Below are 27,312 nucleotides of genomic sequence, written 5' to 3'. Positions count from 1 at the left end.
CGGAATGCAGGAGTTGGTTTAACAGGTGTTTACTGAACAAAGTCTGGAGGTGAACGAAAAGATACAAGACACTATACAGGCTTATATAGCCCGAGTGGCCACTACCGGCATTACAGTACACAGGGGCTCTTAAAGGCACATACACCACAATTCCTCCCCTTCTAGACAACCAGTACATAACATTTTAAGTAATTGTTATTAACATATGTACAAGAACAATAATCTACACATTTGCTGCAGTTAATCAATTATAAGTCAGTCTCTCTGGAGGCTTCCTGACTCGGTCCGGATAACGCCTCGGTGGTGTAGTAGTTTTCGGTGGTGTAGTAGGTTCTTTTGGCAAGGTCAATTCGGCTTGAATGCCAGTGTCGGGTTCATCGGGTTCCAGTATCACCGGATCGGAGGTAGATACTATGGGTATCTCTGCTTCATCATTAGGCGTATAGAGTTGTGGTGTAGGTTGTCCCTTTTCGGATGACTCTATGATCTGGTCAGCATGGCGCCTTATTATGCTTTCTCCAATGTCCACGGTATACATCAGCGGTCCTAGTCGTGTGCAAATAGTTCCAGGCTGCCATTTCTCGGTACGGTAGTCCCGGGCCAAAACTTGTTGACCTATCTGGAAGGTTTTAGTTGGCCTTTCATTCATGCCTTGAAATTGCCGGTTCTCTACGTCCCTTCTGATGTTTGGCTTGATCAAACCCAGCCGGCATCTTAGTCTTCTATTGAAAAACATCATGGTGGGAGTTTGGTTTGTAACCACATGTGTTGCATTCCTGTATGCAAACAAGAAGTTATCTACCTTATGCTGTAGATTTATGTCTTCATTACCCATGGCCTTTATGGCCCTCTTGAAGGTCTGGACAAACCTTTCAGCCAATCCATTGGTGGCGGGATGGTATGGGGCGGACGTGTAGTGCTTAACCCCATTGTTTTATAAGAACTTCCTGAATTCTTCGGACACAAATTGTGGTCCATTATCAGAACAGATCTGTTCAGGCAGCCCATTCCTGGCAAATATGGTCCTTAATACTGTGATGGTTTTTTCCGTGGTGGTGGAGGACATCTTTATTACCTCCGGCCACTTGGAGTGTGCATCAACCGCGATTAAGAACATTGAGTCCATAAATGGACCAGCAAAGTCGATGTGTACCCTTTGCCATGGAGATGAGGGCCACTCCCATGGATATAGAGGGGCTTGTGGTGGGGCGTTTTGGACCTTCTGGCATCCTAGACAGCCCTTGGTCATTTCTTCGATGTCTCCATCGATACCTGGCCACCACACAAACGCTCTGGCTAGGTTCTTAATTTTCACTCCACCCAGATGCCCCTCGTGAAGCCCCTTTAGCAATTTATCCTGGAGTTTGGGTGGAATCACCACTCTGGATCCACACATCAAGGTTCCTCGGCACACTGACAGCTGTTCTCTTCTTTGCGAGAATGCTGGCAACAGTGGTTCGCCATGTGCTGGCCATCCCTTCACCGTTAAATCGTAGACTCGTGAGAGAGTCGGGTCATTTCTCGTTTCCTTTTCAATGGTAGAATTTGTTACTGGTAGACATTCCACTGTGGTTGAGTGGAACATTTCCACTGGGTCCACTGTAGGTGCCTCTTCTACCGTTGGTAACGGTAGACGCGATAAACCGTCAGCATTTCCATGCTGTTTTGATCCTTTGTATTCTATGTCATATTGGTGTGCCCCTAGGAAAAGGGACCACCTCTGTAGCCTTTGCGCTGTCATAATGGGAACGCCCTTTTTAGGGTTGAATATGGAGACGAGGGGTTGATGGTCAGTCAACAAGGTACATTTTTGTCCGTGTAGGTAATGGTTGAATTTCTTCACTCCCCATACCAGGCTGAGTGCTTCCCTGTCGATCTAGGCATAGTTACGCTCAGCTGAGTTCAATGAGCGTGACGCAAAAGCTATCGGCCGCTCCGAGCCATCAGGGAATCTATGCGATAATACCGCTCCTACGCCGTAAGGGGGTGCATCGCACGCCAGTCTGATTGGCAGTGATGGGTTGTAATGAGCCAACACTTCCTTGGACGTGATCAAGCCTTTACATTTATGGAAGGCACATTTACAGTCTTCGCTCCATTTCCAAATTACTCCCGTTTGTAGCAGTTCGTTAAGAGGGTGCAGAACAGTTGACAGGTTCGGTAAAAATTTATGATAGTAATTTATCAATCCCAGGAACGACCTTAATTGTGAAAAATTTCAGGTGCTGGGGCTTTTATGACCGCTTCAATTTTTTCAGGTGACTTATGCAACCCTTCTTCGTTAATTATGTGGCCACAATATGATATTTGTTTTTGGAAAAATTCGCATTTGGGGTGATTTGCTCGTAGGCCCCGTTCTTTCAGCCTAGTGAGCACCTGCTCCAAATTGGCAAGGTGCTCGTTGTCATTTTCTCCTGTTACAAGGATGTCGTCTCGGTAGCATTGAGTCCCCGGAATCCCTTGCAGGACTTGCTCCATAGCTCTTTGCCAGATAGCTGGAGCTGATGCTACTCCAAAAACCAGTCGATTGTACTGGTACAGGCCTTTGTGTGTGTTTATCGTGAGATACTTTTTAGAGGCCTCCTCAACCTCCATCTGTAGATATGCCTGTGCCAAGTCAAATTTGGTGAAACGTTTCCCTCCGGATAGTGAGGCAAAAATATCTTCTATCCTCGGAAGAGGATACTGTACCGTGTGAAGGACCGGGTTTACAGTCACCTTGACGTCCCCACAGATGCGAATTTTTCTCTGTTCTTCAGGTTTATCATTATTCAACGTTTTCTTCATGACCGGGACGATGGGTGTTGCCCCCTCGCTCCAATCTATCTTGGATAACACACCTGCCTTTTCCAAATTCTCCAGCTCTGCCTCGACTGCTGGACGAATTGCGTATGGCACCGGCCTTGCCTTAAAAAACTTGGGAATTGCCGCATCTTCCACTTTTATTGAGGCGGTGACGCCTTTCAAGGTCCCTAGTTCCTGTTGAAACACTTCTTTGGCGTTGGCCAAGATGTCTTTTAATCGTTCAGGTTTGACGTCATCATCATTTTTTTTTTCACTGGTCACCGTCAGTGCCTGAATGGAGTGCCAGTCTAAACGTATCTTCCTGATCCATTCACGTCCCAACAGCGGTGGACCACCATCTTGCAAAACGTATAAATACAACTTCTGTATTTCCTTGCCGTTGTATACAATAGGCACCCTTATTTTCCCTCTGGGGTATACTTTCTGCCCCGTATATGTCTTCAAGATAATGGATGTGTCTTTCAAAGGTATATGCGGAAATAGCCGCTCGTAATCCCGTCGACTTATGACGGTCAGAGCTGATCCTGTATCTAGCTCCATTTTAACTGGGGACCCCCGCTATCGTGAGGGTAACCCAAATGGTAATCTTCTTTGGCAATTACATTATGTAATTTGAGAGAGCTTAGTCTCTTGTTTCCGGAGTCGCTATCGCTTCTCTGGTCTTCGGAGCTACTGTCCGTCATCATTTGTACCTTTCTGTACTTTTCCTTATTGATTTTTTTTCTGTCATTGGATTTTTTGTTTCCAGTTCGGCATACACGTGTAATGTGTCCCATCTTTCCGCATTGCCTGCATGCTTTGTCCTTGAACCAGCAGTCCCTCTGGTAATGGGTGGATCTGCCGCAGCGATAACATCTCTCGAAACCCCGTGTCATTTCATGGGTGCCGAAGTCCTGTGGCTTTTGCTGTATCTCTGCAGCTCCTCTTGCTGCTGCTTCGTATGATACAGTCACACTGAAAGCCTTGTCCAGTGTCAAATCTTTCTCAGAAAGTAGCCTATTTTGTGTTCCTTCACTTAGGAGACCGCAGACGAATTTGTCTCATAGAGAATCTGCCAGTCCTGCCCTGAATTGGTAGTGTAGGGTATCAACAATCTCCTTAAAATTCTTGTCCATCGGTTTGGCTGGAGTGATTAAGTTTCGTAACAGCCTGTATGTCCTTGCGTCCATTAGATTTAGAAGTACCGATGCCTTTTTATCATCCTCTATTTCATTCGCTGTGCAATATACCTCCACTCTTTCCACATATGTGGTCCAATCCTCTACATCACTATCGAAAGCAGTAATATTGCCAGTCTTAGGCATCCTGGAAAAAAGAAATGGCGCCTCCCGCGCTTTCCTTTCTTCCCTGCCGAGAAAAAAATGGCGCCTCCCGCGCTTTCCCACCGCTGCCGCTGCTGACAACGCTGTTCTCCGCGGTTTTTATTTATACAGATATTTTTAATAGTCGGAGACTCGTTCCCGCCGGACTCTCTGGGACTTTTCCCTCCCGCTGCTTGGTCCGAACGCCGACCTGCTTTGCAGCGCCGGCCGTCTCTCGAGTACTCCACCCTCCGTCTCTGTTTGCCTCCGCCTTCGCTGCTCGGCCCCGCTGCAGAGCCAGCCGATCGAGCCTCAGCCCGCCGCCCAGGAAGGATTATTGTAGTACCTGCCACCAGCCCGGCCAGCTGGTGAAACCACAGTTTTCTTTCTTTTTTTTTCTTCGACCTTCGTCTGAGGAATCGATCTCCTTGAGGTGCTGCCGAATTGCAGGTAAGTCCGTTTCCAATTCGTTGCCACTGTTGTGTCCGTGTGTTAATGGAGACACGGAATGCAGGAGTTGGTTTAACAGGTGTTTACTGAACAAAGTCTGGAGGTGAACTAAAAGATACAAGACACTATGGCCTAGAAATTCAGTTGCGTTTGCGCCCAATTAGGGGCGAAAGAGTGGGTTGCGCCGGAAGTTGCGTCGCGCCCGAAATTAGGTGGGCCCTAACATCGGCGTTAGCTGGTAGCGCTGCGCCGGCACCGATGACGTCATCGGTGTGCGCAGTGCCCCGGTACCGCCCGAAACCACGCCGATCCCCATCTTCAGTAGCGGCCGCCTCTTCCGTGGCAGGCGTTAACAACATCGGGAGACCGGGTCCTTACTGCAGCCTTAGCGGCGCAAGTTAAGGTGGAGGTGCGGGGCGGCCGCTTTTTCGGCGGCCGCCTGCCCGCACCTCCTTCCCCGGCCTCCTCCACCCCCGCCCAGCGGCATTGCCGGCTGGTTTCCGTGGAGCCCGGCACTTCTCCGTTGTGCCGGGCTGTTTTGCCGGCACTTGCAATCGGGGCTCCGGCCGTTGCAGGCACCTCCCCCTTAAGAGAAGGGGGAGGCCTGCAGTACAGCAGCCTGCCGCACCGCATCGGGTGGCGCAGCGGGACCGGGAGCGCTAAAATTCACTTTCAGCGCCCCAAGCGGGGCGGACAGACCCTGTACCAGCGCCCGGTTCCGCTTTGGGGCGCTGAAAGTGAATATGGGGCGGGCACAACTGGCTCCGCGGCGGGCGCAAAATTTTCGGCGCAAACGTGCTGGCGGGGCTATACCCAATTTCTAGGCCTATACAGGCTTATATAGCCCGAGTGGCCACTACCGGCATTACAGTACACAGGGGCTCTTAAAGGCACATACACCACAGCCACGTGTCCGCCCATTTCGCCAGCCTGTCTATATCTTCCTGAAGTCGATCACTATCCTCCTCACTGTTCACTATACTTCAAGTTTTGTGTCAGCTGCAAATTTTGAAATTGTGCCCTGTACACCCACATCCAAGTCATTAATATATATGAAAAAAAGCAGTGGTCCCAGAACCGACCCCTGGGGAACACCACTGTATACCTTCCTCCAGTCCAAAAAACAACATTTCACCACTGTTCTCTGTTTCCTGTCACTTAGCCAATTCCGTATCCATGCTGCCACTGTCCCTTTTATTCCATGGGCTTCAACTTTGCTGGCAAGCCTATTATGTGGCACTTTATCGAACGCCTTTTGGAAATCCATGTACACTACGTCAACCGCATTGCCCTCATCAACCCTCTCTGTTACCTCATCAAAGATCTCAATCTAGTTTGTTAAACACGATTGTTCTTTCACAAATTCGTGCTGGCTTTCCTTGATTAATCCACACTTGTCCCAGTGACACTTAATTTTGTCCCTGATTACTGTTTCTAAAAGTTTCCCCACTACCGAGGTTAAATTGACTGGCCAGTAATTGCTGGGTTTATCTTTACATCCTTTTTTGAACAATGGTGTAACATTTGCAATTCTCCAGTCCTCTGGCACCACCCCTGTATCTAAGGAGGATTGGAATATTATGGCCAGTACCTCCGCGATGTCCTCCCTCAATTCCCTCAGCATCCTAGGATGCATCCCATCTGCTGGTGATTTATCTACTTTAAGTACAGCCAGCCTTTCTAATACCTACTCTTGATCAATTTTTATCCTAGCAAGTATCTCCACCTCCTCCTTTACTACGTCTATGGCAGTATCCTCTTCCTTGGTGAAGACAGATACAAAGTACTCATTTAATACCTCAGCCATACCCTCTGCCTTCATGCATAGGTCTCCTTTTTGGTCCCTAATTGGCCACACCCCTCCTCTTACTACCCTTTTACTATTTATATGCCTATAGAAGATTTTTGGATTACCTTTATGTTGGCTGCCATTCTATTCTCATACCCTCTCTTTGCCCCTCTTATTTTCTTTTTTACTTCTCCTCTGACCTTTCTGTATATAGCCTGGTTCTCAGATATATTTGCAACCTGACATCTGTCATACGCGTTCTTTTTCTGGCTCATCATATTCTCTATCTCTTTCGTCATCCAGGGAGTCCTGACTTTAGTTGCCCTGCCTTTCCCCCTAGTGGGAATGTACCTCAGCTGTACCTGAACTATTTCCTCTTTAATGGCAGCCCATTGTTCCATTACAGTTTTGCCTACCAATCTTTGTTTCCAGTTTACTCGGGCCAGATCTGTTCTCCTCCCACTGAAATTGGCCTTTCCCCAGTTAAACATTTTTACTCTAGATTGCTCCCTGTCCTTTTCCATAGCTAATCTAAACCTTATGATACTATGATCACTGTTCCCTAAATGTTCACCTGCTGACACTTGCTCTACTTGACCTACCTCATTCCCCAGAACCAGATCCAGCAATGCCTCCTTCCTCGTTGGGCCGGAAACATACTGATCAAGAAAGTTCTCCTGAATACACTTCAGAAATTCTCCCTCTTCTCTGCCCTCAACACTATTACGATCCCAGTCTATATTAGGTTAGTTGAAGTCCCCCATTATTACCACTGTATATTTCTTACACCTCTCTGTAATTTCTCCGCACATTTGCTCCTGCATATCTTTCCCACTATTTGGTGATCTATAGAGTCATAGAGTTATACAGCACAGAAAGAGGCCCTTCGGCCCATCGTGTCTGCGCCGTCCATCAAGCCCTGTCCAATCTAATCCCATTTTCCAGCATTTGGTCCATAGCCTTGTATGCAATGGCATTTCAAGTGCTCATCCAAATGCTTCTTCAATGTTGTGAGGGTTCCTGCCTCTACCACCCTTTCAGGCAGTGAGTTCCAGACTCCAACCACCCTCTGGGTGAAAAAGTTCCTCCTCAAATCCCCTCTAAACCTCCTGCCCCTTACCTTAAATCTATGCCCCCTTGTTATTGACCCCCCTACTAAGGGGAAAAGTTCCTCTTTATCTACCCTATCTATGCCCCTCATCATTTTGTACACCTCAATCAGGTCCCCCCTCAGCCTTCTTTGCTCCTTAGCTCCTAGAATACACCTAGTAGTGTAATGGCACCTCTGTTGTTTCTTAATTCTAGCCATATAGATTCCAGGACATCCTCCCTCTCTAGCACTGTAACATTCTCCTTGGCTGATACTGCCACACCACCTCCTATCTTTCCTTCCCTATCTTTTTTGAGCCAGATCTCAGTTATTGCCACTGCATCATATTCCCATGTGGCTATTTGTGCCTGCGGCTCACTTACCTTGTTTACTTCGCTTCGTGCGTTCACATACATACACTGTAAACCCATCTTAGACCATCCTGTATTCTCTCTTAGTTTGACCCCACCTCATACCTTACTATTTCTTACTTTAGCGCTCTCTGCCTCTCCCAATCCTTTGAGCACTTTATTTCCCCTTTCTAATGTTACATCCTGCTGCCCATCCCCCTGCCAAATTAGTTTAAACCCCCCCCAACAGCACTAGCAAACCTCCCCGTGAGGATATTGGTTCCAGCCTTGTTGAGGTGCAACCTGTCCAGCCTGTGCAGGTCCCACCTTCCCCAGAACCAGTCCCAATGCCTCAGGAATCGAAAGCCCTCCCTCCTGCACTATCTCTCCAGCCACAGCACTATCCTCCTATTTCTATACTCACTAGTGTGTGGCACCGGTAGTAATCCTGAGGTCCTGCTTTTTAATCTCTTTCCTAGCTCCCTGAAATCTGCCTGCAGGGCCTCATCCCTCTTTCTATCTATTTCGAAGAAGAGCAGGGGAGTTATCCCGAGCCAATATTTATCCCTCAATCAACAGCACTAAAAAATAGATTATCTGGTCATTATCACATTGCTGTTAGTGGAGCTTGCTGTGCGCAAATTGGCTGCCGCGTTTCCTACATTACAACAGCGACCACACTTCAAAAAGTACTTCTGTAAAGCACTTTAGGACGTCCGGTGGCCGTAAAAGCGCGATATAAATGCAAGTCTTTCTTTCTTTCAGTGTCCTTGAACTTGTTGTCTCCTCCCAAATCCGTATCCATCTATCCCGCAACTCCATGTTTGAATCCCCCCAACCAGTTTTCCACCCCTGCCACAGCTCTGAAACGGCCCTAATCAAAGTCACAAATGACATCCTGTGTGACTGTCACCATGGTAAATGATCCCGCTTCATGCTTTTCGACCTTTCTGCAGCCTTTGACACGGTTGATCACACCATCCTGCTCCAACACCTGTCCCCTGTCATCCAGCTGGGTGGAACTACCCTCACCTGGTTCCATTTCTATCTATCCAGTCGTAGCCAGAGAATCATCTGCAATGACTTCTTTTCCTGCTCCTGCACAGTTATCCAGAAGTCACCCAAGGACCTATCCTTGGCCCCCTCCTATTTCATCTGCATGCTGCCCCTCAGCATCATCATCCTAAACCTATGTTCCAGAAGAAAGGTTACTATCAAGAGTCAGCAAGCACTCAGTGCTGGATAGACAGAGCCACATTGACACCAGAGTGCAGCTGGCTCCATAAAGGAACTTAGTGGGGGTAATAGCTAGGGATGATTGCTCTCTAAAGAGACTGATGTCATAAATGATAAATAGTGGATGTGCTCCAAGGCATCCCCATTAGCTTATGTCCACTTTACACCTGAAAGGATAACAGAAAATGCTGGAAAAACTCAGCAGGTCAGGCAACATCCGTGGACCTCACCGTCCTTGGCCTCTTGTATTGTTCCACGGAAGCTCAACGTAAACTCGAGGAACAGCACCTCATCTTCCGATTAGGCACTTTGCAGCCTTCCGGACTCAATATCGAGTTCAACAATTTCAGATCATAACCTCGGCCCCCATTAATTTTTTACCTGTAATTTTTCCACTCCTTTCCCCCCCCCCCCACTTTCCTTTTGTTTCTCTCTCCCACCTGGCAGCTATCTCTTGCCCTGCCAGTACACTTCACACCTAATCTCAGCCTATTACCATCTCGTCTGGCTTCAAACACCTTTTATTGTCTCTTCTACTTCTTTTGTCTCTTTCACTTCTTTTGTCCGATCGCAGCCCTGCCTTCGATCTATTTACTTTTCTTTCCAGTTTTGAAGAAGGGTTCGACCCGAAACGTCAACTCAAATTTCTCTCCACGGATGTTGCCTGACCTGCTGAGTTTTTCCAGCATTTTCTGTTGTTATTTCGGATTTCCAACATCTGCAGTATTTTGCTATCATCTAAAAGGATAGATCAGACTACTTTCTAAATGGTGAAAAGCTAGAAACAGTGGAGGCCCATAGATTGTAAAAATGTCATGGACAAGTACAGAAAATAATCAAAAAGGCTAATGGAATATCTATATCTTTATATCTAGAGGAGTAGAATACAAGGGGGTAGAAGTTATGCTGCAGCTGTACAAAGCCCTGGTTAGACCAGACCTGGAGCACTGGGAGCAGTTCTGGGCACCACACCTTAGGAAGGATATATTGGCCTTGGAGGGAGTGCAGCCTAGGTTTACCAGAATGATACCTGGACTCCAAGGGTTAAATTACGAGGAGAGATTACACAAATTAGGGTTGTATTCCCTGGGATTTAGAAGGTTGAGGGGTCAATCTGATCGAAGTCTTCAAGGTATTAGGGAGAACTGATAGGGTAGATAGAGAGAAACTATTTCTGCTGGTTGGTGAATCTAGGACTAGGGGACATAAACTAAGAATTAGAGGCAGACCTTTCAGGAGTGAATTTAGGGAACACTTCTACAAACAAAGGGTGGTAGAAGTTTGGAACTCTCTTCCACAAATGGCAGTTGATGCTCGGTCAATTGTTAATTTTAATTCTGAGATTGATCGATTTTTGTTAAACCAAGGTATTAAGGGATACGGGCTAAAGGCAGGAATATGGAGTTAGGTCGCAGATCAGCCATGATCTATGAATGGCGGAACAGGCTCGAGGAGCTGAATGGCCTCCTCCTGTTCCTATGTCATCCCAGTGCATCTGGCGCAAGAAATAAAGAACACGCAGGCTCAAAAAATGAGCGCTGTAAATAAATATTTTCAGTTACTAACAACTGAAATATCTACATGGGATTACCTAATGTTAGTTATTTAATTGTAGAGTTCAGCTACTGTCCCATTGCGCCACCCTTTTGGGCTAGATGCAGGAAGGATGTTCCCGATGGTTGGGGAGTCCAGAACCAGGGGTCACAGTCTAAGGATAAGGGGTAAGCCATTTATCACAGAAATGAGGAGGAATTTCTTCACCCAGAGAGTGGTGAACCTGTGGAATTCTCTACCACAGAAGGCAGTTGAGGCCAATTCATTAAATATATTCAAGAAGGAGTTGGATATATTTCTTAAGGCTAAAGGGATCAAGGGGTATGGGGAGAAGGCAGGGACAGGGTACTGAATTTGGATGATCAGCCATGATCTCATTAAATGGCGGAGCAGGCTCGAGGGGCCGAATGGCCTACTCCTGCTCCTACCTTCTATGTTTCTATGTCCCTTTTATATTCTGTTTTTGGTCTTCATATCACCCTGAATATTTTTGAATCTCAGGCACCTCTCAAAGTTGTCATTCTTGGCCAAACATATTGGAGAGTTGGAACTTGTAGTCTGCTTGCCTTCAAGGATGCTGGTCCAGTTTTTACTTTAGTTCATCTCGTTGTTCTGCAATACCCCATCTTGACTCTGAATCCAGGGCTAATACTGCAGCAGCAGCTCATGCACTGAAGAATTTTATTTAGAAATGATAAGAAAAGCTCGCTGATGTCTAAAGTGAGTCTTCAAAATTGGTTACGGCCCTGGCTCTGGGTGAACTGGTGCCTGGCAGGATTGAGGGATGCTCAGCTATAACCTCGAACAGTTTGATCAGCAGGAAAGAACAGAAAATCATTTGGATTGATTCAGGTTCACAGCATCAAATCAGATAACTGGATTGTGAGGCGAATCCTGGCTGAACACCCAGATGAGTAGATTTTGCCGTGGATTGCAGTCATGTACCTTCTAGTTTCAGAGCAGTAATGGCAGAGGATTGGGAGAAGGTCACCTTTGTTACTGGGTTTCAGGTAAAGACAAACTCCTGGTTCATTGTACCCAGAGCCCATGGTTACCGTTAGAGAGCAGTTTTTCTGCTGTTGGCAGATTTTGTTCCAGGGTTGGAATGGTATTTGCTCCTTCAATGTTTCCTCTTGTTCTCCACTCGATGCACAAAGTTTATGTCTGTTATTGCTTTGGAAGTTGCTGAAACTGATAGAGGTGCTTGCTCCCCTTTGACAGGCCTGGCTGCAGTGTATTTTCATGTTTGTGTCATTACCTCCTGTATGTGTTGGCCAGTCAAGACCTGGGGGTTGGGGCTCTGATAATTCCATTTGATAGCTAAATGTCCGGCTTTGTCTATGATGCCAATCGTCGCTGTTAGATTATTGAAACAACATTGAAATGGTTTCTCTATAGAATCGCTGTTACTATGAAGGGACAGTGAGAGGGTTCTCTGGATCCCAGGTTGCTGCAAGTATATGTTCAGGACTCAGGTGAGCATTAACCCGTTCTTAAAACTTTGTATTTGTGTTCTTGAACATCGCATAAACAGAATAATACCTCTGAAGTATCAGCCTAGATTATGTGCTCAACTCTCTGGAATGGGGCAATGGGACTTGAACCCATTACCTTAAACGATTACCTTTCCTTTGGGACCCAAGCCCAGTTCCCAGTCCTTGGATCCTTGCTCCCCCAGGTGGGGCCTACTGGAGGGCAGTACGCCTTCTTTCACTGGGCATCCCACCTTCCACACTTACACCGGCTCACTCTAAGGCCCTCCTGCTTTGTGTCACTGGCTTTAGAAGGGATGTGCAGAGGTTCTGCTCCTTAAAAGGCAGAGCAAAAGCTCTTAGAATAGGCCAGAACCTGCCATATACAGTCTTGGACTATTTCTGGACTTTTTTGCTGCCCTCCCACTGGACAACATCTGCCACACTCATTTACTGCACCTTACCTTAACTGCCACACTGTCTCCATTTATTGATACCTTAAAATGGCCCGGCACAAAACAACTCCAGAAATAATGTGCGTTACATCAATAAATACGCCTACTGCTTGCCACTCTGTTTTGCCCAGGGATCCTATAAGGTGTGTTTGGGGGCTTCAAATTACCTATTTGCACTCCCAGTAAGTGAGGTTTCTTAAAATAACAACAGAAAATGCTGGAAAAACTCAGCAAGTCAGGCAACATCTGTGGAGAGAAATTTGAGTTGACGTTTCGGGTTTGACCCTTCTTCAAAACTGGAGAGAAAAGGAACTAGATCGAAGGCAGGGCTGCGATCGGACAAAAGAATAAAAGAACCAAAAGAAGTAAAAGAGATTAGAAGCTAGACGAGATGGTAATAGGCTGTGATTAGGTGTAAAGTGTACTGGCAGGGCAAAAGATAGCTGCCAGGTGTGAGAGAGAAACAAAAGGAAAGGGGGGGGGGGAAAGGAAAGGAGTGGAAAAATATAAGTGAAAATGAAATAGGGGCCGAGGTTATGATCTGAAATTGTTGAACTCGATATTGAGACCGGAAGGCTGCAGAGTGCCTAATCGGAAGATGAGGTGCTGTTCCTCGAGTTTACGTTGAGCTTCCGTGGAACAGTACAAGAGGCCAAGGACGGTGAGGTCCGAGTGGGAATGGAGCGGTGAATTGAAATGACAGGCGACCGGAAGCTCGGGGTCACCCTTACGGACTGAACGGAGGTGTTCCGCAAAGCGGTCACCCAATCTGCGTTTGGTCTCCCCAATGTAGAGGAGACCGCATCGTGAGCAGCGAATACAGTATACTAGATTGCGAGAAGTACAAGTAAATCGCTGTTTCACCTGGAAGGGGTGTTTGGGGCCCTGGACAGTGGGGAGGGGGGAGGTATAGGGGCAGGTGTTACATCTCCTCCGCTTGCACAGGAAGGTGCCAGGCGAAGGGGAAGGGCTGTTTGGGGTGATAGAGGAGTGGACTAGGGTGTCTCGGAGAGAGCGGTCCCTGCGGAATGCTGAAAGGGGAGGGGAGGGGAAGATACGTTTGGTGGTGGGATCACTTTGGAGGTAGCGGAAATGCCGGAGGATGATCCGTTGAATGTGGAGGCTGGTGGGGTGAAAGCTGAGGACAAGGGGAACCCTATCGTGGTTCCGGGAGGGAGGGGCAGGGGTGAGGGCAGAGGTGCGGGAGATAGAACTGACACGGTCGAGGGCGGTGTCAACCACGGTAGAGGGGAATCCTCGGTTGCGGAAAAAGGAAGACATGTCTGAAGCACTGGTGTGGAAGGTGGCATCGTCGGAGCAGATACGGCGGAGGCGGAGAAACTGGGAGAATGGAATAGAGTCCTTACAGGAAGCGGGGTGGGAGGAAGTGTAGTCCAGGTAGCTGTGGGAGTCAGTGGGCTTGTAGTAAATATTGGTCGATAACCTATCCCCAGAGATGGAGACGGAGAAGTCGAGGAAGGGAAGGGAAGAGTCAGAGATGGACCATGTGAAGGTGAGGGAAGGGTGGAAATTGGAGGCAAAGTGAATGAAATTGTCAAGTTCGGGGCGAGAGCAGGAAACGGCACCGATACAGTCATCAATGTATCGGAAAAAGAGGTGAGGGAGGGGACCCGAGTAGGACTGGAACAAAGATTGTTCCACATAGCCCACGAAAAGGCAGGCATAGCTAGGACCCATGCGGGTACCCATGGCAACACCTTTGATTTGGAGGAAATGAGTGGAGTTAAAGGAGAAGTTGTTCAATGTGAGAACAAGTTCAGCCAAGTGGGAGCACAAAGCCAGAAATGGCTTCTTTGGAGTCATTCTTGTAAATGTCCAAGACTAGCCTAACCTTCATTCTTTTGTGTTGCTGTTAGCGCTCTAATTATTCTCACTAACCAGAGTTACGTTATTGAGCACCTTGAGGGAGATGGACACAGGTACCACCTGGTGTATAGACCTGAGAACTTCACATCAAGTGAGATTAGGTGCAGAGGCAGACAGCGAATCCCTGAACATACTCAGCACCCAATTCGGGTAAGTATTGTGCCTTGTATTTAATTGCTGCAGACGGGTTGGTGCAGTTCGGTAGGTTGAAGGACCTGTGCAGTGGACATATTATAGAACACACAGTGAACTAGAATCATGGAATGATGCAGCATTCTAGAAGGAGGCCATTCGGCCCATTGTGCCTTTGACAGAGCTATTCAGTTAGTCCCACTGCCCTGCTCTTTCCCCATAGCCCTGTAATTTTTTTTCCAATGTGAACCTGTGAACAGGAAAAGACAAGCTAGTCCATCTAGGCAGTTGTGTTGCCTTATACATCAGGTCAGGGTACTGCCTACCGTCTAGGTGCCATGTCGCCTCCTGGGAGAGGGGCGCCAGTCACTTTTAGGTGTGATTGCAACGGATACAGAATTCAAATGATAACTCCAATGTCTTTCCTTTTTTGGCTCCAATTTCCTCCCCTTTTCTCTTCTGAACGCACTGACCTCACACGGTTCCACAGCCGTCGCCCAAGCGTCCATTCACGTGTCAGCTCAGACAATCTTAACTCACAAACAACGGGTGGGTTGGGATAGTGTCAGAGGTTAAAATGCAAAAATAATGAGGCTGCGTGCCTTCATTTTAACATGATGTGGAGGTGCCGGTGTTGGACTGGGGTGGACAAATGTGAGAAGTCACACAACACCAGGTTATAGTCCAACAGCTTTATTTGAAATCACAAGTTTTCGGAGCGCTGCCCCTTCATCAGGTAACGAAGGAGCAGCGCTCTGAAAGCTTGTGATTTCAAATAAAGCTGTTGGACTATAACCTGGTGTTGTGTGACTTCTCACATTCATTTTAACAGTCATTCTGTTTTTAACCGCAGGTGGCTGGGTTTCCCGGACCTCGGGAAACCCAGCAGCTGAAAGAAGGTGAGAAAAGCTGAATCCATGAGTGCCTTTACAGTACTGCTTGTGGGCCAGGAGGAGCAGGAGTGTTTCCTCCAGGCCCAACAAGCTACCCAGTAAACCCTGACACGGCCCCCCCCACCCCCCAGACCACCGCCTGCAATCGGGACCCCACACACATGATCTCCCGCCCCCACCCCTCGCCATCCGCACTCTCTCACTCCCCCCACTATAGCTACCTACTCTCATAGGCTTCAGCCTTGTGAAGCAGGTTTCCTGTCCGAAAGACCTCCAATCATGTCAACCACGCAGGACATCACAGGCAGGTCTGATCTAGCACTTACCTATCATAGAATCATACAGCACAGAAGGCGGCCATTCGGCCCATCGAGTGTGCGCCGGCTCTTTCGAAGAGCAATCTAGTCAGTCCCACTCCCCCGCTCTTTCCCCAGATCCTGCAATTATTTCTCCTTCAAGTATTTATCCAATTCCCTAATGAAGGCTACTATTGACTCTGTATCCACCGCCCCATCAGACAATGCATTCCAAATCTTCAGCACTCCTTGCGTAAAAAGGTTTTTCCTCATGCTCACTCTGGTTTTTTGCCAATCACCTTAAATCTGTGCCCTCTGGTTATCGACCCTTCAGCCATTGGAAATAGTTTCTCTTTATTTACTCGATCTAAATCCTACCTGACTCCATTGATCATCAACTTCTAGCAGGGGTCACTGGTCAGGAGCAGGAACCATGGCTGGAATTTTCTGGGGTCCGTGCAGGCGAGATTGGAGGCGGGTCGGGTGGGAGATTTGAAATATCTTGCAGTGGGTCAGGAACCTGCTGTCATCCCACCCCCACACGCCGTTCCCTCGGGCGCGTTTGCTGGCTCGGCAGCGACCCAGACAGCAGAGGCGGGCGAGCTCATTTAAATCATTACTAGGTACTTGTCAGTCCCTTAAGCGCCTTTTTCACCCTACCTTTCAAATTTCCCTGGATGAGCACGGAAATCACGCACCTCGAGAACCACGTCTGTGAACCTGAGGTGGAAGTTGAGTGGCCTTTGATCCAGCTCATTACTGCACAGCATCAAAAGTACAATAAAAACTCCCACCTTACAGCTAATCAATTTTCTAAGGCAAATGCTTTTGCTGACTGCATTGTCAGCACAGATTTAGCTTTCTAGAGTTTGCATCAAAGTCGGCATCCACTGTCACCTCACTGGTAGAACCTATCGCACCATTGACAGCTTGCTTCTGTCATCTCTACTTGACCTGCCATCTATTCCATCAGCATGTGTGCCATTTATACTGACTCACCTTAAGAACATAAGAAATAGGAGCTGGAGTCGGCCATTTGGCTCTACGAGCCTGCTCCGCCATTCAACAAGATCATGGCTGGTCTTCTACCTCAACTCCACCCTCTCGCACTATCCCCATATCCCTTAATTCCCCTAGTTCCCAAAAATGTATCGACCTCTGTCTTGAATATAGTTAACGAATGAGCATCCACAGAGAATTCCAAAGATTCACAACCCTTAAGTGTGAAGAAATTTCTCCTCATCTCAGTCCTAAATGTCCGACCCCTTATTCTGAGACTGTGACCCCGTGTTCTAGATTCCCCAGCCAGGGGAAACATTTTCTCAGCATTAACCCTGTCAAACCCCTTAAGAATTTTATATGTTTCAATTAGATCACCTCTCATTCTTCTAAACTAAGGAAAATAGGCCTAGTCTACTCAATCTCTCCTCATAAGGCAATCCCCTCATCCCCGGAACCAGTCTAGTGAACCGTTGCACTCTCTCGAAGGCAAGTATGTCTTTCCTTAGTTAACGAGACCAGCACTGTACACAGTACGCCAGGTGTGGCCTCACCAATGCCCTGTATAACTGTAGTACATAGAATTACATTACACAGGATCTACAGCACAGAAACAGACCATTCGGCCCAACCAGTCCATGCCGGCGTTTATGCTCCACTCGAGCCTCCTCCCGTCTTTCCTCATCTAAATCTATCAGCATAACCCTCTATTCCCTTCTCCCTCATATGCTTGTCTAGCCTCCCCTTAAACCCATCTGTACTATTCGCTTCAACCACTCCCTGTGGTAGCGAGTTCCACATTCTCACCACTCTCTGGGTAAACAAGTTCCTTCTGAATTCCCTATTGGATTTCTTGGTGACTATCTTATATTGATGGCCTCTAGTTATGCTCTTCCCCACAAGCAGAAACATTCTCTCTGTATCCACTCCATCAAAACCTTTCATTATTTTATAGACCTCTATTAGGTCACCCCTCAGCCTTTTTTTCAAGAGAAAAGAGACCCAGCCTGTTCATCCTTTCCTGATAATATAGACCCTCGTATTTCTGGTATCATCCTTGTAAGACTTCTTTAATCTTATACTCTAATCACTTTGGAACAAAGGCGAACATACCATTTCCTTTCCTAATGGCTTGCTGTACCTGCATATTAACTTTCTGTGATTCATGTACAAGGACACCAGGTCCCTCTGAATGCTAACATTTTCCAGGCTCTCACCATTCAAAAAATATTCTGCATTTTTGTTTTTCCTACCAAAGTGGATAACTTCACACTTCCCCACATTGTATTCCATTTGCCATGTTCTTACCCACTCAGTCAACCTGTCTATGTCTCTCTGCAGCCTCTTTGCGTCCTCCTCACAGCTTACTTTCCCACCTAACTTTGTATCATCAGCAAACCTGGATACGTTACACTCAGTCCCTTCATCGAAGTCATTAATGTAGATGGTAAATAGCTGAGGCCCAAGCACTGATCCTTGCGGTACCCCAGCCTGCCAAGCCGAAAAAGCCCTGTTTATTTCTACTCTCTGTTTTCTGCCCATTAACCAATCCTCAATCCATGCTAATATATTACCCCAATCCCAGGAGTCCTAATTTACCGTAATAACCTCTTGTGTGGCACCTTATCGAATGCTTTCTGAAAATCCAAATACACCACAGCCACTGGTTCCCCCTTATCCATTTTACTAGTTACATCTTTAAAAAAAACTCTACGATTTCCTTTTCATAAAACCATTTTTTTGATGAGGTAACAGAGAGGGTTGATGAGGGCAATGCGGTTGACGTGGTGTATATGGATTTCCAAAAGGCGTTTGATAAAGTGCCTCGTAATAGGCTTAAGCTGGTAAGCCCACCACCTTAAACATCCACTCCCTCCACCACCGGCGTACCGTGGCTGCAGTGTGTACCATTTACAAGATGCATTCAGCAACTCACCAAGGCTTCTTCGGCAACACCTTCCAAACCTGCGACCTCTTCCACCTAGAAGGACAAGGGCAGCAGGCGCATGGGAACACCATCACCTCCAAGCTCCCCTCCAAGTCACACACCATCCTGACTTAGAAGTATATCGCCGATCCTTCATCGTCGCTGGGTCAAAATCCTGGAACTCCCTCCCTAACAGCACTGTGGGAGCACTTTCACCACACGGACTGCAGCGGTTCAAGAAGGCGACTCACTACCACCTTCTCAAGGGCATTTAGGGATGGGCAATAAATGATGGCTTTGCTAGCGATGCCCACATCCCATAAAAACGAATAAAAATATTTTCAAAAAGTTGAGGCCACACCCTCTGCCTCCATGCGTAGGTCTCCTTTTTGGCCCCTAATCAGTCCCACCCCTCCTCTTACTACCCGTTTACTATTTATATGCCTATTGAAGACTTTTGAATTCCCTTTTCCCTTTTATGTTAGCTGCCAATCTATTCTCATACTCTCTCTTTGCCCCTCTTATTTTCTTTTTCACTTCCCCTGTATATTCCTCCTGATTCTCACTTGTATTCTCAGCCTGACATCTGTCATACACGCCCTTTTTCTGCTTCATCTTACTCTATCTCTTTCGTCATCCAGGGAGCTCTGGCTTTACTTGCCCCACCTTTCCCCCTCGTGGGAATGTACCTCGATTGTACCCGAACCATCTCCTCTTTAAAGGCAGCCCATTGTTCAATTACAGTTTTGCCTGCCAATCTTTGATTCCAATTTACCCGGGCCAGATGTGTTCTCAATCCACTGAAATTTGTCTTCTTCCAATTAAGTATATTTACTCTAGATTGCTCCCTGTCCTTTTCCATAGCTAGTCTAAACCTTATGCTACTATGATCACTGTTTCCTAAATGTTCCCCTACTGACACTTGTTCCACTTGACCCATCTCATTCCCCAGAACCAGATCCAGCAATGCCTTCTTCCTCGTTGGGCTGGAAGCATACTGATCCAGAAAGTTCTCCTGAACACACATCAGAAATTCTTCCCCACCTCTGCTCTTTACACTATTACTATCTCAGTCTATACAGTATTAGGATAATTGAAGTCCCCCATTATTACTACTCTTTGTTCTTGCACCTCTGTAATTCCCCTGTAAATTTGCTCCTCTATATCTTTCCCACGAGTAGATTCTAGCGTTTTGCCTACTACTGATGTCAGGCTAACTGGCCTATAGTTCCCTGTTTTATCTCTTCCTCCTTTCTTAAATAGCGGGGTTATGTTTGCTACCTTCCAATCCGCGGGACTGTTGTAGAATCTAGGGAATTCTGGAAGATTAATACCAGTGCATCCACTATCTCTGCAGCTCCCTCTTTTAAAACCCTAGGATGCAGGTCATCAGGTCCAGGGGATTTGTCGCCACTCAGTCCCATTAATTTCTCCAGCACTATGTCTTTACTTATACTGATTTCTTTAAGTTCCTCATTCTCTCTAGACCCTTGGTTCCCCATTATTTCCGGAAAGTTTTTTGTGTCTTCTACCGTGAAGACGGATACAAAGTATTTGTTTAATGTCTCTGCCATTTCTTATTGCCCATTATAATTTCTCCCGTCTCTGCCTCTAATGGGCCCACGTTTACTTTCACTAATCTCTTCCTATTTACATGCATACAGAAACATTTACAATCTGTTTTTATGTCTCTTGCGAATTTACTCTCATTCTTTTTCCTCTTTCCTTATCAATTCCTTGGCCCTCCTTTGCTGGATTCTAAAATCCTCCCAATCTTCAGGCTCACTACTCTTTTTGGCAACATTATAAGCCTCTTCCTTTGATCTAATACTATCTTTAACTTCTCTTGTTAGCCACGGTTGGACCACTTTTCCTGTGGGGTTTTTGTGCCTCAAAGGAATGTATATTTGTTGTAAATTATGTATTAATTCTTCAAATGCTAGCCATTGCTTATCTACCATCATATTTTTAAAAGTAGTTTCCCAATCTATCTTAGCCAACTCGCACCTCATACCTATGTAATTTGCTTTGTTTAGTTTTGGACTCAACTAAATCACTTTCAAACTCAATATAAAATTCTATCATATTATGGTCACTCTTCCCTAAAGGCCCTGTACTACGAGGTTATTCATGAACCCTTTCTCATTGCACAATACTAGATCTAAAATAGCCTGTTTCCTAGTTGGTTCCTCAACATACTGATCTAGAAAACTATCTTGTATACATTCCATGAACTCGTCCCCCACACTATTACTGCAAATTTGGTTTGCCCAGTCTATATGTAGATTAAAGTCCCCCATGATTACTGTATTACCCTTGTTACATGCGCCTCTAATTTCTGATTTATGCTCTGCCCTACATTACAACTACTATTTGGGGGCCTATAAACAACTCCCACCAATGTTTTCTGCCCCTTGCTGTTCCTTAGCTCCACCCAAATTGATTCTACTTCTTGATTTTCTGAGCTAAGATCCTTTCTCTCGACTGTCTTTATCCCATCTTTTGTTATCAGGGCTGCCCCTCCTTTTCCATTTTGCCTATCTCTTCTAAAAGTTAGGTATCCTGGAATATTTAACTCCCAACCATGATCACTTTTACATAGGATTACATAGGATATACGGCCATTCAGTACAACCAGTCCATGCCGGCATTTATGCTCCACTCGAGCCTCCTCCCGTCTTTCCTCATCTAAATCTATCAGCGTAACCCTCTATTCCCTTCTCCCTCGTGTGCTTGTCTAGCCTCCCTGTAAATGCATCTATACTATTCGCTTCAACCACTCCCTGTGGTAGCGAGTTCCACATTCTCACCACTCTCTGGGTAAAGAAGTTTCTTCTGAATTCCCTATTAAATTTCTTGGTGACTATCTTATATTGATGGCCTCTAGTTATGTTCTTCCCCACAAGAGGAAACATTCTCTCTCTATCCACTCTATCAAAACCTTTCATAATTTAGATCACCTCTCAGCCTTCTTTGTTCAAGAGAAAAGAGACCCAGCCTGTTCATCCTTTCCTAATATCGTATCATAAGATTTAGATGAGCAATGGAGAGGAGCAAGGAACAATCTAGAGTGGAACTTCTAAACTGGAAGAGGGCTAACTTCAATGGGATGCGAAAGGATCTAGCCAGGGTAAAATGGAACCAAAGACTGACAGGAAAAAGTGTAATGGAACAATGGGTGATCTTTAAGGAGGAGATGTTCCAAGTACAGGCTAGGTACATTCCAACAAAAGGGAAGAGTAAGGGAACCAAAGCAAGGGCTCCTTGGATGACGAGGGAGATTGAGAAGATGATGAAACAAAAAAAGAGGGTGTATGATGCATGTCAGGTGAATTCTTCAAGGGAGAACCAGACCAAATACAATAAGTTGAGAGGGGATGTGAAGATGAAAATAAGATTGGCAAAGAGAGAATATGAGAGTAGAATGGCGGTTAACATAAAAGGGAACCCAAAAATATTCTCCCCGCATGTAAACAGTAAGTGGGTCATAATAGGCGGGGTGAAGCCTATTAGAGACAAAGAAGGCGATATATGCTTAGAGGCACAGGGCAAGGCTAGAATACTCAGTGAGTACTTTGTATCGGTGTTTACTAAGGAGGTGGATGCTGACAAAATATCGATAGAAGTGGAAAAATAGAAGCAATGGAAGGGGTGAAAATTGATAGACAGGATGTACTAGAAAGGCTGGGTATGCTTAGAGTGGACAAGTCGCCTGGTCCAGATGGCTTGCATCCCAGGTTGCTAAGGGAATTGGGGAGGAGATAGCGGAAGGGCTTGCCATAATTTTCCAATCTTCCCTAGATGCGGGGGAGGTGCCTGAGGATTGGAAAGTGGCAAATGTGACACCATTGTTCAAGAAAGGGTGTAAGGACAATCCTAGTAACTACAGGCCGGTCAGTTTAACATCAGTGGTGGGTAAAGTTTTAGAAACAATAATCGAGGAAAAAATTAACGGGCACTTGGAGAGGTTTAAGCTAATTAAGGAGAGCCAACACGGATTTGTAAAAGGCAGATTGTGTTTGATTAATCTAATTGAATTTTTTGATGAAGTAACAGGAATGATTGATGAAGGGAATGCAATGGATGTTGTCGACATGGATTTTCGGAAGGTGTTTGACAAAGTACCACATAGAAGGCTGATTAACAAAATTGAGGCTCATGGAATAGGTGGGTCAGTGGCAGCTTGGATAAGGAATTGGCTTAAGGAGAGAAAACAGCGAGTTGTGGTAAATGGCTGCTTTCAGACTGGAGGATGGTAGACAGTGGTGTTCCCCAAGGGTCAGTGCTGGGGCCACTGCTTTTTTTGATATATATAAATGACCTGGATATTGGAATACAGAGTAGAATTCTGAATTTGCCGATGACACCAAACTTGGGGGTGTGGCAAACAGTGAGGATGATACCAATCGACTGCAACAGGACATAGAAAGGCTAGCAGAATGGGCAGACAAGTGGCAGATGGAATTTAATACAGAGAAATGTGAGGTGATGCATTTTGGCAGAAGGAACAGGGAGAGGCAATATACACTTAATGGCACAGTTTTAAAGAGTGTGCAGGGACAGAGGGACCTGGGAGTTAATGTGCATAGGTCCCTGAAGGTGGCGGGACATACTGAGAGAGTGGTTAGCAAAGCATATGGGATCTTGGGCTTCATAAATAGAGGTATTGAGTACAAAAGTAGAGAAGTTATGCTGAACCTTTATAAAGCGCTGGTTAGGCCACAACTGGAGTATTGCGGCCAGTTCTGGTCACCACACTTTAGGAAGGATGTGAAGGCTCTTGAGAGGGTGCAGAGGAGATTTACCAGAATGGTTCCGGGGATGGGGGATCTTAGCTACAAGGACAGGTTGGAGAAGCTGGATTTGTTTTCATTAGAGCAAAGGAGGTTGAGGGGTGATTTGATAGAGGTGTACAAGATTATGACGGGTTTGGATAGGCTAGACGGGGAAAGGCTGTTCCCACTAGTTGATGGTACAAGGACTAGGGGACACAGATTTAAGGTTTTGGGCAAGAGATACAGGGGGGATGTGAGGGAAAACTTTTTTACGCAGCGAGTGGTGAGGACCTGGAACTCGCTGTCGACGGAAGTGGTGGAAGCGGAAACACTCAATGTTTTCAAGGGGAGACTGGATAGGCACTTGAGGGAAATAAACCTGCAGGGCTACGGGGATGGAGCGGGGGAATGGGACTGACTGGATTGCTCTACAGAGAGCTGGCACCGACTCGATGGGCCGAATGGACTCCTTCTGTGCCGTTATGACTCTATGACTATGCATACCCTTTTTTGGTATCATCCTTGTAAATCTTCTCTGCACCCTCTCCAGTGCCTCTATATATCCTTTTTATAATATGGTGACCAGAAATGTACAGGAAACTCTTGTTTAAACAGCACCTAAATATCCGGAATTCTCTATTAACCGGCAAAATTCATACTCCGAAAACACCTCAATAACTGGAAATGTTGCCGAGTCCGAGTCTCCCGCAGTGGCCGAGTTAGTGGGGGTAGTTCTCCAAACTGCCACTACTCGGCTTCTTGGCGCTGTCAGAAGTCCGAACACCTCAATAACAGGAGTCTGACTCGTTGTTTGTTAAAAATAGCCTCGGTAGATAACCCTCTCCGTCATCCGGAATTTTTAATCAACCGGCACCATCCCGGCCCCATCGGTGCCGGATACCAGAGCGTTTCCTGTGCGCAGTACTCGTAAGTGTGATCTAACCAAGTAACCAACATGTTTAGCATAACTTCCCAAATTTTCAATTCTAAACTTCTAGAAATAAACCCTACTTTGCAACCACATCTCCGTAATGGCTATTAGATCAAACCTATTCATTTCTATCTGCGCTATTCATTCATCTATTTTGTTGTGAATACTCCGCACTTTCAGATATAGTGACTTTAGCTTTGACTTTTTTCTATTTTTCCCTGCTGTCACCTTAGTCACTCATGCCCTCTTACTTTTGGTACTCCCTCTGTCCCTTCCTGACCCACGCTGCTTATTTTTACCGAAAACTCTGCTCTACAGCCTTGACATTTGTCTTGCTGCTTTTAAATTTACTCTTTTATGAATCCTCCCACCACCCACCCCTCCTTCATTAGTTTAAAGCCCTGTCTACTGCCCTAGTTATTCGGTTCACCAGGACACTGGTTCCAGCCCGGTTTAAGTGGAGCCCGACGCAACAAACAGCTCCTCTTTCCCCAGTACTGGTGCCAGTGCCCCATGAAGCAAACCCCTTCCTCCCACACCACTCTTCCAGCCACGCATTTAACCTTCTAATCTGCATATCCCTATGCCAATTTGTGCATGGCTCAGGTAACAATCCTGATATTATTACCTTTGAGGTTCTGCTTTTTAATTTGGACCCCAAATCCTCAAACTATCGCAGCAGGACCTCATTCCTAGTTCTACCTATGTCGTTGGTTCCTACGTGGACTACAACAACTGGATCCTCCCCTTCCCACTCCAAGTTCTTCTCCAGCTGCGAGGAGATGTCTTTAACCCTGGCACCGGGCAGGCAACACAACCTTCGGAACTCTTGGTCACGGCTGCAGAGAACAGCATCTATCCCTCTGACTATACTGTCCCCCACCACATCGACATTCCCTTTCACCCCCCCCACTTGAATGGCCTCCTGCACCATGGTGCCATGGTCAGCTTGCTCATCCATTCTGCAGGCTTTTCCCTCATCCACACAGGCAACAAGAACCTCATACCTGTTGGGCAAAGGCTGAGGCTCCTCCAGCACTGCACCTGGGGTCCCCTTACCTGCCTGAGTTGCAGTCACACCCTCCTGTCCCTGACCACTAACCAGACCTGTACCACTACCTAACCTAAGGGGTGTGACTGCCTCCTGGATCAAAGGCCTAGAAATTCAGTTGTTTGCGCCAGCCGCTAGCGCCTTAGGAGGAGGAGATGTGGGGCGCTAGGCGGCTAGCGGCCGAGCGCAGCGCGATCTGCGCCTCTCCCCAACTTCAGTAAAGATTTAGCGGCGGCGCAAAGCCTTTGCGCGCGCTCAGCTGCGCGCACAGATCCTGACGTCATTTCCTCGTGCAACGCCCTTTGTGCGCCCCAAACCGGAAATTCAGTGGCGCCGGCCTTTTGCGCGCCTGGCGCCCCTAGCGACTGGTAGAGGGGAACGGTTCGCAGTCGCTACGGGGCGCGGGGGCGCAAATTAAAGGGCACTCCCCCTGCAATAGAAAAGGCAGCCATTTTGCAAAACTCCTTCTTTGTGAGAGACGGATCTTTGCAGAGAGACAAAGGTAGAGAGCTTTCTGCTTTGGCTCAACACTCGCACAGGTACTTGTGGCTTCAGGCCACAGCTTTGCACTTGTCTTTAACTTCAGAGCCATATCATTGATTGTAAACATATAATGGGGGCTGCAATGGGTGCAAACGTTGGCCTTCTCCATTGCATTCAAAGGGCTCACAGACGCCGTGAGAGAGTGGCAGTCGTGGCCAGACGGAGAGGGGGCAACAGGCGTCGGCAAAGGAGGCCTTACCCACCCAGGGTATACCGCCAGCAGTTCTCATATCTGAACATGTCTGACGAGCAGTGTGTTCGGAGGCTGCGATTCCGAAGGGCGGTGGTCACTGAGATCTGCCACCTGCTTCGCGGAGATCTGCAGCCACATCTGAGGAGCAGGATGTCTCTGTCGGTGGCAGTGAAGGTGACGGTGTCTCTCAACTTCTATGCCACCGGCTCCTTCCAATCCGCTACTGGGGACATTTCCAACATCTCCCAGTTTGCCGTGCATTGCTGCATCCGCCAGGTGACCAATGCCCTTTTCAGAAGGAGACGTCAGTTCATCTCCTTCTCCATGGCCGTTCACAAGTAGCAACAGCGTGCAATGGGCTTTGCAGCATTCGCGGGCTTCCCCATGGTGCAGGGCGCCATTGACTGCATGCATGTGGCTTTGCGGGCACCTCTAGAGAATGCCGAGGATTACCGCAACCGGAAGGGCTACCATTCGCTCAACGTCCAATTGGTCTGTGACCACAGGCAGCTCATCCTAGCTGTCAATGCCCGCTTTCCAGGCAGCAGCCACGATGCCTTCATCCTGCGCCAGACTTCTGTGGCAGACATGTTCCAGGCCCAGCCTCACCCACGAGGATGGCTTCTCAGGGACAAAGGCTATCCTTTGTGCACCTGGCTGATGACCCCGCTCCGTGCGCCCAGCACCCCTGCTGAAGTGGGATACAATGACAGCCATCAAGCAACCAGGAACATCATTGAGCAAACAATCGGCGTCCTGAAGCAACGGTTCCGCTGTCTGGATCGTTCCGGAGGAGCCCTACAGTATTCGCCTGAGCGAGTCTCCCATTTCGTGGTCGTGTGCTGCATGCTGCACAACCTGGCTATCCGCAGGACTCAGCCACTGCCACCAGACATTGGAGGACCACCAGAGGAGGAGGAGGAGGAGGAGGACCAGCACAGGAGGGAGGCAGAAAGTGCAAGGGCCGCCCGTCGGCGGCTTATTGAATGTCGGTTCTAGGCCCACTCTCAGGGAATGGCTTGTGCCAATTGCACAGGATGAATGTAGCCGCTCCACAAGCCCTCAGCCGAGCAGGGCAACCAGGACTTCAAAAAGAAAGCATGGACAGTGCGATTTAAGAACATTTATTACTTTGAAACCTCTGCCCTTCCCACATTACAAACTAATGGAGAGAAGCCCCCCC

At 47.1% G+C, this 27,312-nt stretch overlaps 1 protein-coding gene across 5 annotated transcripts in view; it reads left to right on the top strand.

Annotated features, from left to right (window-relative positions):
• Positions 1-27,312, top strand: part of LOC147123873 (disintegrin and metalloproteinase domain-containing protein 12-like) — a 566,371-nt gene that overhangs the window by 83,789 nt on the left and 455,270 nt on the right. For all 5 annotated transcript variants that reach the window (XM_085976452.1, XM_085976457.1, XM_085976448.1 and 2 more), the window contains exons 5-6: positions 11,974-12,050; positions 14,380-14,539. In XM_085976452.1, coding sequence (XP_085832578.1) covers positions 11,974-12,050; positions 14,380-14,539 — 237 coding nt within the window. The remainder of the gene's footprint in view (positions 1-11,973; positions 12,051-14,379; positions 14,540-27,312) is intronic.

The sequence above is a fragment of the Somniosus microcephalus genome, chromosome 2, assembly GCF_052327205.1.
Source record: "Somniosus microcephalus isolate GS21.2 chromosome 2, FLI_Smic_1.0, whole genome shotgun sequence".
NCBI classification, from domain to species: Eukaryota; Metazoa; Chordata; class Chondrichthyes; order Squaliformes; family Somniosidae; genus Somniosus; species Somniosus microcephalus.
This window is presented reverse-complemented; position numbering and strand designations above follow the sequence as displayed.